The sequence below is a fragment of the Lichenostomus cassidix genome, chromosome 5 (genome assembly GCF_008360975.1).
Source record: "Lichenostomus cassidix isolate B80296 chromosome 5, HeHo_3.0, whole genome shotgun sequence".
In the NCBI taxonomy this organism is placed as follows: Eukaryota; Metazoa; Chordata; class Aves; order Passeriformes; family Meliphagidae; genus Lichenostomus; species Lichenostomus cassidix.
The window spans coordinates 6,204,030-6,221,454 of NC_139486.1; the positions used below are offsets into that span (position 1 = coordinate 6,204,030).

At 43.2% G+C, this 17,425-nt stretch overlaps 1 protein-coding gene across 1 annotated transcript in view; it reads right to left on the reverse strand.

The window, feature by feature from the left end:
- KCNH5 (potassium voltage-gated channel subfamily H member 5) overlaps positions 1 to 17,425 on the reverse strand; it is a 155,320-nt gene that overhangs the window by 124,705 nt on the left and 13,190 nt on the right. The window contains exons 3-4 of the mRNA XM_085061131.1: positions 10,873 to 10,979; positions 6,486 to 6,614 (exon numbers count right to left, since the gene is read on the reverse strand). Of these exons, the coding sequence (XP_084917257.1) occupies positions 6,486 to 6,614; positions 10,873 to 10,979 (236 nt within the window). The remainder of the gene's footprint in view (positions 1 to 6,485; positions 6,615 to 10,872; positions 10,980 to 17,425) is intronic.

Below are 17,425 nucleotides of genomic sequence, written 5' to 3' on the forward strand. Positions count from 1 at the left end.
ATTCAGGCTAGACAGAGCTTTAAGGAGCTGAACTCATTTACTTTATCAAACGAAGGCACAGTGATGAGCTGATTATATGTGTAAATGCCTTAGTGGGACTTTCTTAATACAGTGGAAAAAAAGACATAAGATGCTGCTGCAAGAAGATGAAGCCAGGCTAATTTGACACTTCTTTAGGGCCAAAAGCACCATGGAGAAGCACAAAAAATATTAAGTAATGTAATGGATGCTCAGCCTCTTCTAAATCAATACTGGATGCCTCCCTGGAGGGGATGGTTTAGTTACACACAAGTTCATGGGTTCAGCAGAGGAGCAACTTAGTGAAGTGGAACACCCTATGTTACACAGATCAGACTTTGCTTTGAAACCCTGCTACACTTCTACTTATTATTTTAGATATGGCTGATGAGTGTTCAGTTTTGTACACATAAAGGGTATCCATCTACAAACAGCTGCTGCTTTAAAGATCAACTTCCAGCTTAATTCAATCTCTCACAGGGCTAGATTTGATTTCAACGGGATTTCATTTTCATTGCACATTAAACTCCCAGAAATTTGCAGACAGTTAATGTGCATTGGTGGGTTGCTGCTGGAGCACACAAAGGGCTCCAAAGGCAGTATCAGATTCAGAAAATAAGTTCTTCATTTCTGTGAAGGAAACTAAATTACCCTGGCTATGGAAATTCCCTCCTTCATCATGGTGGTTCTCCAGCAGCAGTAAAGCAAGAAACTATGTAGGGGGGAAGAAGGGAAGTGAAAATAAGGCCTGAGAGTGAGGAAACAACTCTCTTTATGACTATTCAACCTGTGAAGTCTATAGAAAGTGCCAAGCATGTGTCACTGAGGATATAGCAGCAATGAATAACAGGGATGTTTGTCCTACAGGTAGAGGAAAAAAGCAACCTTGGAAGGTCTTCCAGGTTACTGGCAAGCTGTGCCAATGGATGGTTTTTAAACCTAAACTAAACCCAAATTAAACCCAAATGGATGGTTTAAAATACCAAGAGACTCTCTCTCAGCGTCACTGCACTGATTTGTCTGCTCTTGACACTGAAAGCCCCCCTGGTGTCCTGGCAAATGACCACTTCTCTTGCCATCCCCCCCACCAAAGTCCTTTCTCCCAGCCCAGGAATCCCTGGATGCTGCACTCTAGACCCAGGGGAGAATGGAGAGGTGAAGGTGATTTCCTTGGTGCCTTGGGAGGAGGGAAGCTGCAGATCACAGCAAAAGGAAACATCATCAGAACAAGTGGGTCTCTATTGCAACGAGACCCTTGTTATTACAGCCACAGAAAAGTGCAATAAAAACATGTTAAGGATATCCAAATTGTAACCTATTAAATTGCTGTGATGGATTACTGTCAAGGTGATGTACTCAACAGGGTACACTGTGCTTCAGCTAAAGGTAGAAACTTTATTTTCGTGCTCTAATCCCTCCACCCACTTCTTCTATTATCACCAGGATTGATACCCCCTCAAGGAAAAAAAGTTCCCATGTGCAACTAGTTATATATGCTTAATAACCTGCACTTATTAAAGATAAAAAAGGATCAGAATTATAGGCTTAGCAAGGATTAGCAAGCCATAAGTGCATATTTCTGCAACTACTACACTTTTTATAGCCCTGTCACATTCTGAGATAGAGTTGTATCATTATATAGAGTTATATAACCATAAAGAGTTATATCACTGAAAGCATTACAGCATTGTCCCAGACAGACTTGATTATCAAAGTCTGGCTCTATCAAATGAAAAGAAATGAAAAAAAAAAAAAAAAGCAACTTCAGGATCCTGCTGTGCCATCTCCTGATCCCATCTGTTAACAGCACATGGTCCTGAGTTGTGGGGGCCTCATTAACACAACTTTGCATCCTGATTCAACATCCCATCAGTATTCCCTAGACCCTCCCCATCACTCCAGATGTGAAAAACCTGATATTTCACTCAACAGAGGCTCCAGATAACCAGTGAGAATCCTAGCAAAAAAAAAAAAAATCCAAGTTTACCTAGCGGCCACATTTTTTCTTCACTGATGATAATAACAAAGGGAATTAAACCACTGCACAACTAGGCAAAACTCCAATATTAATCAAAAATGCTGGTCTCTTTTTTCCTATACCTAAACTTTCTGTTCAATAGCATCTACAGGACTCCTGGCTTCAAATGGTGTTAACATTTTAAGTGGCCCCATTCACCCTTCTAATAGTTAGAATGACTTCATTTTGAATGAATATGAATGACTTCATTTTTTTCCTGACAAATAAACAAAAGATTATTACCACTGTGTGTCTTTGGAGGAACTGAGAATCTTCAGATGTTTTTAAAAGGCCATTGGGTAAAGACAGAATAAAAGCTCTGCAAGCTGATGAAAGCATCCAACTGTGACCCGACAATGGTACAAACATATAAAAAAAAGATTCTTTGGGTTTTATTCGCTTGAAGAAAATACATAATACGATCTTTCCTATGCTTGTAATGGCCTTCCACCTCTGCTGTGCACAGCATCGAGCCAGGACACCTGGGGATCTGGCCCTGTGCCACCACAGGTGGCACCTGCTGCAGAATCCACATCAGACAAATATTCCCATTAGCAAAGAGGAGCAGGAAAGAAGGAAAGAAGGAGAGATCAGACAAGCACAGCTCAGCTTCTTCACCGGACAACAAGGCACTGACCCAGTGGCCACCAAGTGCAGCTATCACCTCCTGCCCCACCAGGAATTCTCACACCTCTTCTTCTTCCATGCTGCCCCCATCCCCAGCTCATCAGCCACTGGCTCAGGAGCTGGGGCACTATAAACCAAAAGCCAAATCAATGGATTTTGGGTGTTCTCTCTCCCCTCCAGACCTGCAGAGCTGCCAGAGGCACCTTCACCCAGGAGGGACCACATCAACCAGGCGGCTGATCCTTCCTTCCATTATCTTTTTTGCTGCTTCTGCTGGAGTTGCTGGGAGGTTTTGACACTTTTGACTGGTTAGACACTTTTTAAAGTAATTTTCCATTTACAAGGAATGGCTTTACAGCACTTTTTGGTCACTGTTACATTGCCATACATCACAGGTCTCCCACGCATCAGCCAGCAGTAATAGATCGGAGCATGAGTAAGAAGAAAACAAGTCAGCCCAATCTGTAGTGTCGACTGCCTGTGCCCTCTCAGAAAACAAGGGTTTTGATCTCTGTCACTGTATTTTATGAGAGGAAGGTAGCTTTTAAATATCCTTTTCCTCCAGTCTTGCTTACAGTACAGTAAGTTTCAACAGCTTGCTGGTCTGCAGCAAATTCACTGCCTCCTGGGTGACCTGGGGAAAATTTTCATTACTTTTACTCCCTCTGGAAAGCAAAGCCCCCTCCTCCTCTCTGCTTCCTCCTCCTCCTCCTCCTCCTTTCAGCATTAATGGTGAGCACACAGGTAAGCAGAGACTGACACCATCTGTCACAGTGTCCCAGACCTCTCTGACTCCCTCTGCTCGCACGGGGCTTGTCCCCGTGAAGTCAACTGCACTTTTTGTGCTCAAAAAACACGTTTCCAAGCCCACATCAGGGAAAAAATTAAATCCCACCTCACCCTTTCAATGTGCTTTGTAGTAAGACAGCTGTTTTATTCGTCTGTCCTGTTTTCACAACCCTGACAAGCTGCTCAACACTTCTGGGCAGATCTGTGTCCTCAACACCACTCCCTGTGCCCCAAACCTAATGTTTGCTCCCTGGCAAGGTCTCCACGAGATGCCAACCCCACTGCAAGCAGATCTGGCCAACCCAACCAGGTATTTCCAGGTGAGAGGACACACAGACCCTTTGCAGTGTAGATACAACCATGGGTGTGATTTAAACACCTCACAGGAGCGTGATATACTGGAGCTTCTCAACAAAGCAACACACCTTTGAATGTTGCAGAACATTTTGGTATGGAGAGATTATTGCATAATGCCATCAATATTTTATTTCTGCTGAATTTTTTATCTCAGATTTACTGCTCCCATAAGTAATACACAGTAACTCATCTGCACCATAGTTACTTATGTATTATGTATTGCATGGTCCTGGCAGAATTTCTGAAGAAATATCCTTCTTTTAAAAAGGAGGGGGGGAAAAAAATAGCCCTTTCAATGGCAAATCCCAGCACTCAACAGCAGTATTTCACTGAAACCCTTTTTCACAAGACTTTAAAAATTCTCCACTAAATTTTAACGTATGTGTTTAGCAATCTCATAATTCAAAAAGAAAGTGGCCTGGCAGCTTCTAAGCACATTGTAATGCTATCTGCAGGGACAATGAATTATGTATCTCTCACAGCACCACGTCTGACACACAAACACTGTGATCCCAGTGCTGTGGGATCCCACAGATCCACACAGCTGAGACACAGAGGGTAGTGCAAGAGTGCTGTTTTCCCACCCCTGTAGTAAAGTGGTGCAAATATTTGAATATCATTTCCTCATATCATGGATGCAAAAGGCAAGCTTTCCTTCATGCAAAAGCAGAGGAAAAATAGGGTCACTGGTTGGTAATTACGAGGTTTGTTGGAGGCAATGATCAATGCTAATCAATGCTTTAATCAAATCACCCTGAGCAGATCCTTAAGGCTCCAATCCTGTGCTTTAAAGGCACTTGGGAGATGTGGCTGCACTGCCTCTGTGATGTTCTGAGTTTTGGGGTTTTTAGAGTATGACTCTGACAGAAGTAAGGGCTCTTTAGCCATACAGGCAAACCTCTCTGGCTCCTGACAACAATATCTTTGATGTCCATTGTTAGTACCTGGCATTTTAACTGATGGTGCCTTTCACTGCAGAGCAGCAGCACACAAGTCATGCATTTCACTGCTATTGCTCTTTCCCACAGGAACATGTATTCCTGTTCTGGATGCCACATGGGTTCTGATCCTTCTCAGCCATCAGATGGGGAGGGCAAGAGCTCAGCCCCTGGAGCACATCCCTGCCTCCCCAGGGAAGGCAGCAGAGTTTGAAACTCCCAGCCTGAGGATCCAAGGGAGGCAGCATCCATCATTTCTGCATTTGAGAGCCACCTTCAGTATGTTTTCTCTGCCTGCTGCAGCCAAACACTCCTCAGTGCAACTCAGTCCTGCAGGAAGTGGGGCAGAGCTGGGAAAAAGGGGAGTTTGGGAGGTTGTTCCATGTCAGACACATCTTGGTCCCCCAGAAAGCATCAGATAGGAAACCCTCCCAGAGGATTCTTCCAAAGACTGGATTTTTCCTTGATGAGCTCACACTATGTATTACACACACTGCAGCAAGGAGCCAGTCCCATCCCTTCAGATAGCTACAAAGTCCTTTTAATTAACTGGCATTTACCCTAAAAAATTCAGATTATATCCAGGCAGAAGAATGTCACATTATGAAGCTGAAAGTGAAATAAAGAACATTTGCAGGTTGCTAGCTAAATTGTAGAGGCAGTAAAGTTTATGATGGCTGAGAAGGTATTCCTATTTCAGGATCTTATAATTTTATGGATAATACTCTCTAGACAAAAAAAATTGTCATATTTAGCGTTAGCTCAGAGGGAAGTCTTTCCTTTTAAGTCTGCCTTTATAAACTGACTTTTCAGTTATCCAAACACTTGTAATAAGTGCTATCTAGATATTAAGAAATTACTTTAAACGCTGTTTGCATTCAAATGACACCAACTTTATTCTAAAGACGGCTTAGAGCACACCAGCTCGGAGTGAGATATCAAACCTCCTTCGAGCGTGAAGGGAAAAACATAGTAAAGAATTAATCATCAGGAGGCAACTTCCAGGAGATGTGGAGAATATCCTTCCTCATGTGAGCGTGCATTGTTCCACCCAAAGCAATACACATGTAAACCTGACACAAGACACGTGTCTTGGAACTGAAGCAGAGGGTGATGCTGTCAGATCCTCTGTGTCTTTCCCCACCAGTTTCTCCTGCAAGGCTGCAGGTCTGGCCATGGGCTGCTCAGTGACAAGAGCATTTCAACAAAATCCTCCCCTGCGGCTGGTAAGTAACAAGCACAATGCCCACTGCCATGCAGTCATCGCTCCTGAGCAGCAATAAATGACTCAAACAGGCTGTTTCTTTTGCATTTCACCTCCAAGGGGGAGAAAGGGAAGAAATATCAGCATCTCATCACAAGGAGCTGGAATTTTTTTCTCCTGAAAAGATGACACCTGTCCTGTAACAGGAAGATCTCTCAAAACAACACAACAGTCAAACACATCAAAACTGTAATTTTTAGAAGGTGCAAGCTCTAGTGACAAAGAAGTGAATTACAAAGAAAAAGGAAGGCTTGTGACTCTAGAAAAACATTGGTAGGGAATTTCCACTCATGGTGATTTATCTTTTTTTTTTTAAATATTATTTAAGAGAGTGGCGTTGAAACTCTTGACAGGTCACAAAACATTTCCTCAGTTCAAGACACAGAGCACAGACATGGCACATCCCTGTGACAGGTCTGAGCTCAAGCATGTACTTCTATCATACACAAAAGACAATAATGTATTTCGTATTTACCTTTTGTTGAATCATCTTCAATCGGTTGCTTGAATAAGGTGATATCCTTAAAAGTGCACAAGAACAAAACCACTTTTTCATGCTCATTTCTTATAGGTGCAATTTGCATGTAGAACCAAACTGGGGTTCCTGGAGCAGAGTAAAAAGTGACATTGGAATGTGGTTTAGCACAAACTTCCCCCAGACCACAACATTTACACATTATTTCAACACACATGTAGTTTAGGGGTATATCTCAATATTTCTGCATTTTACAAAGCTTTTCAATTTACTTCCTCCAAGGAAAACAACATATTCCCATTTTTACAGCTTCATTAATCTAACGATGAGAAAGATACCATCCACCCTTTTTTTTTCATTACCTTTCTCCCTTTCAAACTAAGTTTGTGAGAGATGGTGAAAAAAAAACCAACAGTAAGACGGGAAGAAAAATGTTTTTTATTTCAGAATGAACTTTTATATGTCTCTGTTTGATTCCTTCTTCACATAATATGGAGCTATCAAATCCAAAACTGAGGGACTATCCTGTGAAGTGCTCCAAATTTTATGTGACTACATTGTTTAAGAGGATCTGAGTCGGACTTTCAATGTCCTATCAGGACAAATCAGATTTGGTTTACTTTTTGTGTTTCAGGTCACACCTCCACCTCCTCACTGCCCTGACCAGTGCAGCACTCTCCCAGAACAGTTCCCTCTATTTACCTTCTGAAATTAAACCAAGTATTTTTCAAACCCTACCACTCATCAAATAAACAGCCAAAAAACACCCTTGGTGTTGGAGTGATCCGCTTGGATTTTGGTAAATCCTCCCTGTTTGTCCAGGGCTCCTGGTGGAGCTGAAACTGATTCCAGGCTGACACACACACAGGTGTGCTCCAGAAGGGGTGAAATCCTGGAACACTTGGAGCAATTTTCTTAGAAACTCGCTGTTCCCCTGCAGGGCTGTGAATGTCAGATGTTCTCCATCCAGCAGAGCTCCATGTCCCTCCCTCCCAAACGAGCACCTACACACACTGCACCATAAATGCCTCCACAGCCAGCTAATTACCTCTGGGATTTGCTGTGCTTCCAGCCAGCTGACAGTATGGCTTTTCTCCTGAGCTGCCTGAGAGCTGACACATTGACACAAGCCTCTTGCCCACTGTTATCCCACACGGGCACTGCTGCCCCCCCAGATCTCCTCTAATGCACCAGCTCTGGGAGCTGTGCCAGGAACTGCAGGACACATCCCAGAGGGCAGAGAAAACCATTTGGGCTAGGACTACTGTGGGGAAGGTTAAAACCCACAAGGGTTCATTGAAATTCAACTGGGATTAAACCAGTAACTCACTACCAGTAAACTGGAGAAGTGGGAGAGATGTGGGACTGCTTTTTGTGATAATTCCAGAGCCATTATGCTGATTACTTGATTGTCTTAATTCCCAGTTGCTAACCCAAGATAAAAGACTTTTTTATAACTACTAAAACAGAGTGCTGCAGCTCTCTGGAGAAATAATTGCACTTATACCTGGGAATCCATTGGCACCCTTTGGGAAGCTCTGAAAGCAAGTAGGCAAAACACCCTGTACAAGGGTGCTGAGAAAAATAAAAGACAGAGGCAAGGTGCCTGTAGAAGCAGTGAAATAGTAAAAAGCAGGCAAAGAGGTTTCCTGAGTATTACCATATATATATATATATATATATACATATATATACACATTAGAGAGAGAGAGGCATGCATATACATATATATATATATATATATGTATATATGTATATGCATGTATGCCTAATGTGGTTGGTGAATAGCTGTGTGGGCAGAGGTAAGGACTATATAATAAGGGAATGCAGCAAAGCAGAAGAAAGTTGTAGCAATCTTTCAGGTCTGAAGCTGGAGCCTGCAAGCTGGGTTAAAACACCAAGGGGAGTGTGAAGTCAGCAGCTGAACAGATGCTGCTGGAGAACATCAGCCCTTAAAGAGCATCTCTGTAACACAGGAGAGAAGGATGGGAAAGCAACCTGAAAACCTCAAAACCTCCCTCTGCCAAAAGCATAAGGGAATGGGTAAAGGGGAAAAAAAACCCCACATTATCAAAAATACGCAGCACACCTGGACCTACAGTTTGCAAATGTGGGTGGGAAGGTGCTCTGAAGGCACTGCAAGCCTCACACTGGGGATAAACAGGAGCCCTTCCACAGAGTAACCACCTACACTGCAGAAATACATTCATACCAGCAGATACCTAATCTTTATTTCTTCCTCTGCTGTAAAATTCAGCCTGGGGGATAAGCAGGCAGTGTCTTGAAGGACCACAAGGCTCAGAGTGTGACAGATGGAAGCAAACCCTGAGCACACCAGCTGCTGAGCTAGAGCCAAGAGGGGAGCCTGTTAGCATCAGTGAGAGGCTGAGGTTCTGGGCTGCAGGTGATGGAGAAGAAAACTGACAACAGATGTTATGGATGGGAAGTGAGTCAAGCCCAGAGAGAAATATTGAGTAATTTTCCATGAAGTCCTTCTGTAATCCTGCGTAATTTATGGAAAGTGCAGGCTTGGAGATCTGGGCAAAGGTGAAGATTTTATTAAGACAACTGCAGCTCAATAAATCTCTGAAGCATCATCAAGCTCCAGCAGACAATCCACAACTCAAAGCACAAAGTGTCTGCCTTGTTACAAGAAAGTTACCAAAACAAGATGTTCCTCTTTCTATACTTAAATAAAACATAAGGAAATTTATTTCAGGACTGCCCCATTCTAGAGCAGCACTTGACCCAGCATTTAGTAAGAGAAGCCAGGGCTGGGGAGAGCACAGGATCTCTGGGATCCCCTTTGGAAATCACCCATCCATGGAGCATGGCAGTGCTGGGCACCACCACCAGCAAAGATGGGACTGTCCCAGGAAATTCCCCTGACTCAAGGGGGCATCCAGGTGACCTGCACAGGAAACGGGAAGAGAAGCAGAAAATCCAAAGAACAGACACATCCATATGCTTAGGAACCAAAAGGAGGTTGTTTGGAGAGCTCCCCTGGGCACCTGCAGGAACAGCTGGACTTCAGAGCTGCTCTGGCTTCTTTCTTTAATTAACATATTGGCTAAAACACCTTGATGCAGGCATAACTGGAGAATTCTAAAGGTATTTCCTGCTATTTTAGTGCCCAAACGGGAAGATTTAGTCTAAAAAGGGAAAACAGAGGTAAAGCATAAGAGGAGGTGCTCAGGATGCTCCCTTTAATATCATGAATGGTTTAGGTGAGTTTGCAGTGAAATGGGGGAGTCAGGCACAGTGAGCTCTTTATTGAGGGACGACATTCCCTTCCCTCCACCACAGCATGCAGGGAAAACTTCCAGCTTCAGCTTGGCAATCTCAGCCAGCACCAAAGTCCACCCAGGGGGAAGCACGGCCTCAGATTCTGGGCTCCAGGCAGGTGAACCAGGGGAAAAGCTCCCCAGCCCCACAGTACCTCACCCTGTGCAGGGCACTGAGAGCCAAACTGAAGAAAACATCTCCATCAGGATTGGTCTTGGATTGCTCTTGGCCACCAACCCAGTCAGCTGGACCCATTCTGCTCAGAGTAGAGGAACCAGATTTTCTGGAGCACACTGAATCTGAGTTTTGGCTTTCCATCTCAGGAAGATGGTCTGTGCTAGTGGAGAAGACTCTTCATTCCCATTGACAACAACAGGAATTGCAGCCACCAGCTCAGCAGAACTGTCCACCCTGCACAAGTCCAGTGTGGGTTGTGCTCAGAATGTGCTCTAAGGTCCATAAGCCAGCACTGCCCAGGACAGAAAACACAACTGGACTGGCTCACAGTTAAGACAAAATGAGGGAAATCTCTGGTTCTGGCAACTTCCTGCCAACCCTGTGCCACCAAGAAGAAGGAACACAGGCCCTGCATCTCATTAAGCTATGGAAGTCCCTGGTTTTCCAGCTAGTCCCTGGGCTATGTGCCAGGCTTAGTGCTCTCCCAGAGCTCATTCATGGTGGTTTACAGAGCACAGAGGCATTGACACTGCCGGGAGCAGCAGCTCACAGCAAGCAGGGCTTGGGTTCTCACTTGTGGAGACATGGGGGAGTTCCCTGAGGGATGAGGGGGAACCTCATTCAGGATTTCTTTCCACCTAACCCAGTCAGTTTCTCTTCAGGGAAACAATCCTCAAAACTAAATATATTTTTGAAAGAAGGAGTCAGACTAGAGGCAGCAGGCAACAACTACTATTCTTGGCAATCTGAATGCTTGGCCTGAAAAGAGAACTCCCTTCTTGAGCTGTGGCAACCAAAATACCTGTTTCTTCTGCAAATCTTGCCCGAAATTTACCCATATGTCAGAATGAAAATTTATTTCAGTCAATTACATGCTTTAAATATGCTTTATCACTCCCAGCACCACACACAAATGCATACATACTGTTTTTCTTGTAGAGGAGGATCTCGAAGCAGTTTGACTCATAGTTGTCGAAAGTCTGTCTGACTTTTTCAATGGTCTTCTTGTCTGTCAATTCACCATACATAAAACTGCAAAAGAAATAAGGTTTTTCTTTTCTCCTTGGCAAGCAACAACTTATTACTGTCACGTTAAACAGCAAAAGCATTGGAGATGCTCTAAACTGCCATTTACCAAGGTTTAATTGTGATTTACAATCCATTTAAATATTTAGAGTGTCACAAGGACACCTGCAATAGTGTGTAACCATGACCATCTTCTTCCTGTAAATGACTGCCAATAAATCCACCATAATGCTTCATTAAGTGCTTTACTGAGTATATCTTTAAGGATATATGGTTAGAAGAAGAGCTGACAGCTTATGAAACCATTATCACCACAGCTGCAGGCCATGTAGTATTGCTGTCAAAACAGAGAAAATCGAACAAGACCTCTAAAATCTCCCAAATTTTGTTCAATCCTCCTGGAAATCCTTCTGGAGGAGGAATGTAAGCTACTACAGGTAAAGGCTGTTGGCTGAACCCATGGCTGCAAATCTAATCTTGTCAAGATGCATTTGGGACAATGAGATAATGGGAATTCTTTTACTAAATACCAATACAAATAGAGGTAGGATTTAAGCAGTGAGGAGCAGCAATGACTGTGATGTGTAGTTATGTCTGCACTACTACCAAACAAGCAAATTCATCCTCATTTTCCCTACTGTATACTGCATTTCTTTAATAGTTCAGTGGAAAATACTAAAAAGCTTTTGGAGACTCAGCCCTCTCCAGGCTGAGAATATAAAAATGTAATTTTAACTCTGCTATTTCTTGCCACTTGACCATCTCATCTTCGCATTCTTTTCCAGGTCAGACCTCCAGCTGGTGTAAGCAAACCCAACCCCCTGACCTTACTTTTGAAAGCCTTTGTAAGGAAACAGCCAGGCTTTTATTGTCATTCTCCCCTGGATTAAAAATAAGTGAAGGCTTCTCTGTGCAAATTCCCAATTACAGAACTGAAAGAAAATGGAACATCAGATAAAAGCTTTCAGACACTTGGATGAATATACTTTTAATTGATCAGACTTTTTTTTTTTCCTCCCCATTCTCTTTGTTCACAAACAGTTTGAGCCTCAGCCGAAACCTACAAGAGACAACCCTGAGAATATGAAAGGGAAAAGCTATCAGCGCCTCTGTGGTTTCAGTGCAGCTTCTCTTATTGATCAACAGACCTCCAAAGGTTCAATAAACATTTATTTTATGTCTACTGCTCTGAAAGAAACAATAAAACAACATAGTGGTTAGTGGCTCAGCAAGCATTAAAGTACTCAATGAAGGCCAGACCATGAATCTTTTCTTTTCCCAGCCAGGCCAGGAGGCAGTGGAGCTCCCACAACAAGGTGCTGGAGGCATCAGAGTGGCTGCAACACCTGGATGTCACTACAGGTGCCTCGTCAACGGTAACACAGAAACAGCTATTGATTAGATTAGATTAGAAATTAGGAAAAGTATCACTGGAAGGGTGGTCAGGCACTAGAAGAGGCTGCCCAGGGATGCTATGGAATCAGCACCCCTGGAAGAGTTCAAAAACCACGGAGATGTGGTCCTTGGGAGCATGGTAAAGGTTGGGTTGGGTTGATGTTTGGTCTCAATGATCTCAGAGGTCTTTCCCAACATGAATGGTTCTGATTCTACAACTGCCATGGCAGAGTTGTCACCTTTGGGACAGCACAGCACAGGAGGTGCCACTCCAGCAGCTGATGTCAGGAAATGGTGTTACCCAGGCACAAGGCTTCATTAATGAGCTGATCATCATTAACATGCACAGCTGACTTGAGGAGATGCAAAACATAGCTTACTGCTCATTTTCAAATGACCTGCCTTTCTTTCCCCATTTCAGCTGATAACCTTTTATACATTTATACATGAGATGACAACAGAAAGAGCTTGGATTTTTTTTTTTAATCTATGCCTTTTTTAATGCACTGATGCATCTCTTTTTTGTTTTCTTGACACTTAAAACAATGTTTCTCATAGTCCTGAAGGAAAAAATAGCAAGAATTTGTTGAAGAGCTTGATTTTACATGACTTATAATACAGAAAGTCATCATTAATTAGTGTTAAAATGACAAATCCTACTTGATGATGAGAGGTGGACGATACCAGTTAGTGCTGCAGAACATGATCAATCAACTTTATGTTTTAAATTACAGGCAGCTTATTGTTGTAGTAAACCTGTAATGCTCAAATCTCATGTTATATTCACACATAAAAAGACATTTTAAAGGCTCCTGGAACAATAAAAATGTTATTCAGAAAAGAATTTTTAACAGCACCAAAGGAGCCTCAGAGCCTTTCACTGAACGAGTTATATAAGAATTTTGCTTATCAAAAATCACAAGTTTAATTTAATTTAGTCTGTCCTATTTTGTGCACAGGGAGGGACTCCTACTTCTTCAGTCAACCACTCTGTCTTTTTCTGCCTCATATTTTCTTTTTGTTATTTAGTGCTTGTCAAATGCCTTGAATGCAAACTGTACAAGACATAAATATCAAAACCACTCTGCTACTGGGAATCTTACTACATAGAAAACACACTTATCAAAGAGAAGCAAGACTTGCTGAAATATACAGAGAGAGGCACAATCTTAGATATTTTCTCCACCTCTAAAACAGACCAGTTGTCATTTAAGATGCCTGGCTCCCTCCTCCCCCTTAAAGCATCTCTTGGCACAGAAAAGCCTCGTTAAAGCTTCACATTGTGCTCCTCTGTCCTTTGTCAGGATGCAGAGCAGCAGCACCAGAGCAGGTCTGGGTTTGCAGGGCAGAAACAGCTGCTTGAGAGGAATTATCCAGGACAGAGGAAAAGTGAAGGTTTACAGCTCTCTCCATCCAGAAGCATTCAGGGCATCAATTACAAGAGACAAACATCCACCCAGGAGGAACAGCAAATACAGATATACATCAATAGCTTCAGAACTCTGCAGGGTGGAGAGCAGACACCATTCCTGAGGTGCAGCTCCGTGGTTTCTCTGCACAGCTTTGACACTGCAAGGACACACAAAAATCAGGCCACAGAGGTGCAATCCCAGCACCAAATATAACTTTTTTTAAGTCCAGCATCCTGTACCCACCATGCATTATCCCATTTCTTTGAGCACAGTGAGAATTTTGCCATTAGCTTCACTGGAGCCAGGATTTCCCCAGCAGACCTTTTTTTAATCCCACTTGTAAGGGCAATAAATCAAAATAAAGTTGAGCAGAGATGCTGACCAAGTGTTTCAGTGGGAACAGTGGCTGGGAAAATCTCATGTGCAAGGAAAGGCAAAGCCTGGAGTGAAGCCAAGTGTCAAATGCCAGGGTAGGTCCACTAAAGGGTTCCTGCTCTCCCAAAGGCACAATGAAATCACAGAGCTTAACTGATCAGCAATTTTTAGAAAACACTGATATTACTTGCAACTTAAAACTGCATTTTAGTGTTTTACAGCTGTTTATTCTCTCAGTGTGTTCATGAAGACACACACAGTCATGTCTGTGGACAAGGGCATGGAACCAGTGGTTTTCCTGGATGTTGGCTGACCTCTGATGCACCTACAGGCAGTGATTTTGGGTTAAATGGAGGTTAGAGGTATCTCAGCCACAGATGTCCCGTTCCTCCTGGACTGTCAGCTTGCTTTCACCTGGTACAGCAATGCTTCACTAGAAAACAAGTTCTTCCACCTAAAATTCCTATGCATTTTAACACTCACTTATACCAATTATTCTGTATATCAGCCCAAGGTACCCTTGCAATTTTGGATGCCATGTGAGCTCAGAAAGAGTGTGTATCAACCCTCATCACCCAGTATAGCCTGACTCCTATGTACAATGTGCTTTTTATATTGCACCTCTGAAACTAAGGAGAGTGGCACTTGCACTGAGAGATTTCTAAGTGATTTTCCTGCCAGTGGGCATATTGTTGCCGATTAAAAAGATGAGAGAAGTGCAAAATCAAAGGAATTACCAGCTTGTCACAGGACTAACTCATTGCCTGAGCTGGAACAAAAACCTCTCACACCTCCAGTGCCTTCAGTTGATCCACCCCTCCCTGTGATCTGTATCAGGCAAGACCATCTGAGACTTAAAATCACAGTATCACAGAATTGTTTAGGCTGGGAAAGACCTTTAAAATCATTGAATCCAACTGTTAACACAACACTGCCAAGTCCATCACTAAACCATGTCTGTAAGTGCCACACCTACATGACAGATGAACAGTCCCAGTGTAGGGGATGGGGTGGGAAAGAGACTACAGTGAATATTCACTGAACCACCAGGAGAAAACAATGGCTGAAAGATGATTTTGAGGCACAGATACGCTGAGGCAAACTGGCCAAACATTGCAATATTTATAAATTGTCCTTTACCACACTCATGATCAGTAATAAAAAAACTTGAATCAGGAGCTAGATTTACATTGTTTGTATCTGTATATTTATTTTGGTTGGATTTTTGGCACTGAAAAGCAGAGCTTTCAAAACCTGCAATAAGTGTGTGGCACCACAGCACTTTTATCCCAAAGCACTTGTTTTAGAGCAGCAAAGAGAACATAGCATATGAAGAAAATTTTATATATAATGTAAAATAATCTGGGCATAACATAGCAAAACGGGACTGGGAGCCTGACTCAGAAAATACTATAAAAGATAGCCCCAGATATCAAAAAACCACTCCAATGACATTCTGCTGAGTAGCCTAAGCAGGCACCACTGGCCTTTAAGACCAATCATCTCCATATCTCTCATCAGAGTGCAGCTCCAGCTGCTCTGCAAGGCTGCATGTTCCATGTCAACCATGATGAAAATCTGAACAGCTCTCACTTGAGCTGAAAAAACTGCATTGTCTCCTAACAAGCAAGAAACATCACACTGCTGATGTAACTCATGGAATCCCTGAATGGTTTGGGTTGGAAGGGACTTTACAGATCACCCATTTCCAACCCCCTGCCATGGGCAGGGACACTTTCCACCAGACCAGGTTGTTCAAAGCCCCATTCAACCTGTGCAAGAGCCAGACACAGCAGTGTTGGTCATGCTTTGAGTGTAGAGAAGGCTCCCCAAAACCCAGAGATGGATGTCTAGAATGAAGATGAAAGAAACAAAGAATCTTTGCTACCAATTCCATTTTCCAGAGTAATTCCTCCTTGATTTTTACGATTCACCTGAATGACCTTTTTGTATGTGGTCAAAACAGGATCCTTATAAATTTATAAATGGTTCCAGGAGATTATCACATTCAAAATAAGCAGCAAGATGGAAAAAATCTTTTGGTCCCCTCAGTTTATCAGACACATATTGCTAAACCTTCACTTCCTCAACAATTTCCTACAATCCTATCCTGTATTTGCAATTATTGTACTGTGCACAGGCTATAAAAGTGCTGGCTTGCAGCAAACATAGACAGTTCAATACACAGGATGGCAGAGCAAAGGGGAAGGTGTCTGTGTATCTCCAGAGCAGCTGTGATAAGGCTGTTTCCTCCAGCCCCACAGAGTGTATTGACTGTGTTGCTACTGTGTGAATGAATATTTCATTTCAGCAGCATGTGCCCTTCTCCTGCCTTTCGCCCTTTAGAGGACATTTGGCTGCACAGAGCAATCCTGGATCTCACTTCCTCCTCATCCCTGCAGATCAGAGCAGTGACCACACCAGTGCATGTTGCCTTCTGGAGAAAGCAATGACTGCCATTGCCCTGCTCCTGCCAGCTGAAGCATCAGCTGATCATCAGTGTGTGGCAGCACCTATCTCCCAAAATTTATCACTACAGATCACAGAATCACACAATGTTTTGGGCTGGAAGGCACCTTAAAGAACACCTAGCTCCAAACCCCCTGCCATAGGCAGGAACACCTTCCACTAGGCCAGGTTGCTCCAAGCCCCATCCAGCCTTGAGCACTTCCAGATATTCCATCCTCTGCCCCCAGTGCCTGGAGCTGGTTGCTCCCTGAAGGCAGAAAGGGAAAACCTACACAAACTTGTATCTCAGCCCTCTCTCCTTGCCTCTGCCCCTCGTCTGCTTTGCTCACACACATTCACACACATCAGGGAGCCAATCCTGCCCCAAAGCATCTCTTTTTAAAGGATGCAGCAGACACAGTGCAGATGCACCTACAGCCACAAATCACAGCTGCTCACTCCTGAAAGACCACCAATAAAAGAAAAAAGCCATAAAGCTGCAATGCTTCGAGTAAATATATCAGCAGCCTAATTACTGTCTTGGGAATAAAGATGCACTTTGTGCATTACTGGGCTCTGTGTGTGCTTAATAACAGGGGCCAGCGTGGGCTACAGAATAGCAGAAACAGCAGAACTCAAAACAATCCAGCAAAAGTGCCTTTGAACTACATTACCTAAAACCCCACTCCCTTTATTGGATCATCAGCTGGAGTGTATTCCCACCAATACTAGCCAGGATAAATTTCAAGATGCTTTACCGTGTTCTGGATAGTTAGTTTCATTATTTAAAGCCTGTTGTAATACTTCAGTGTCTACAAAACA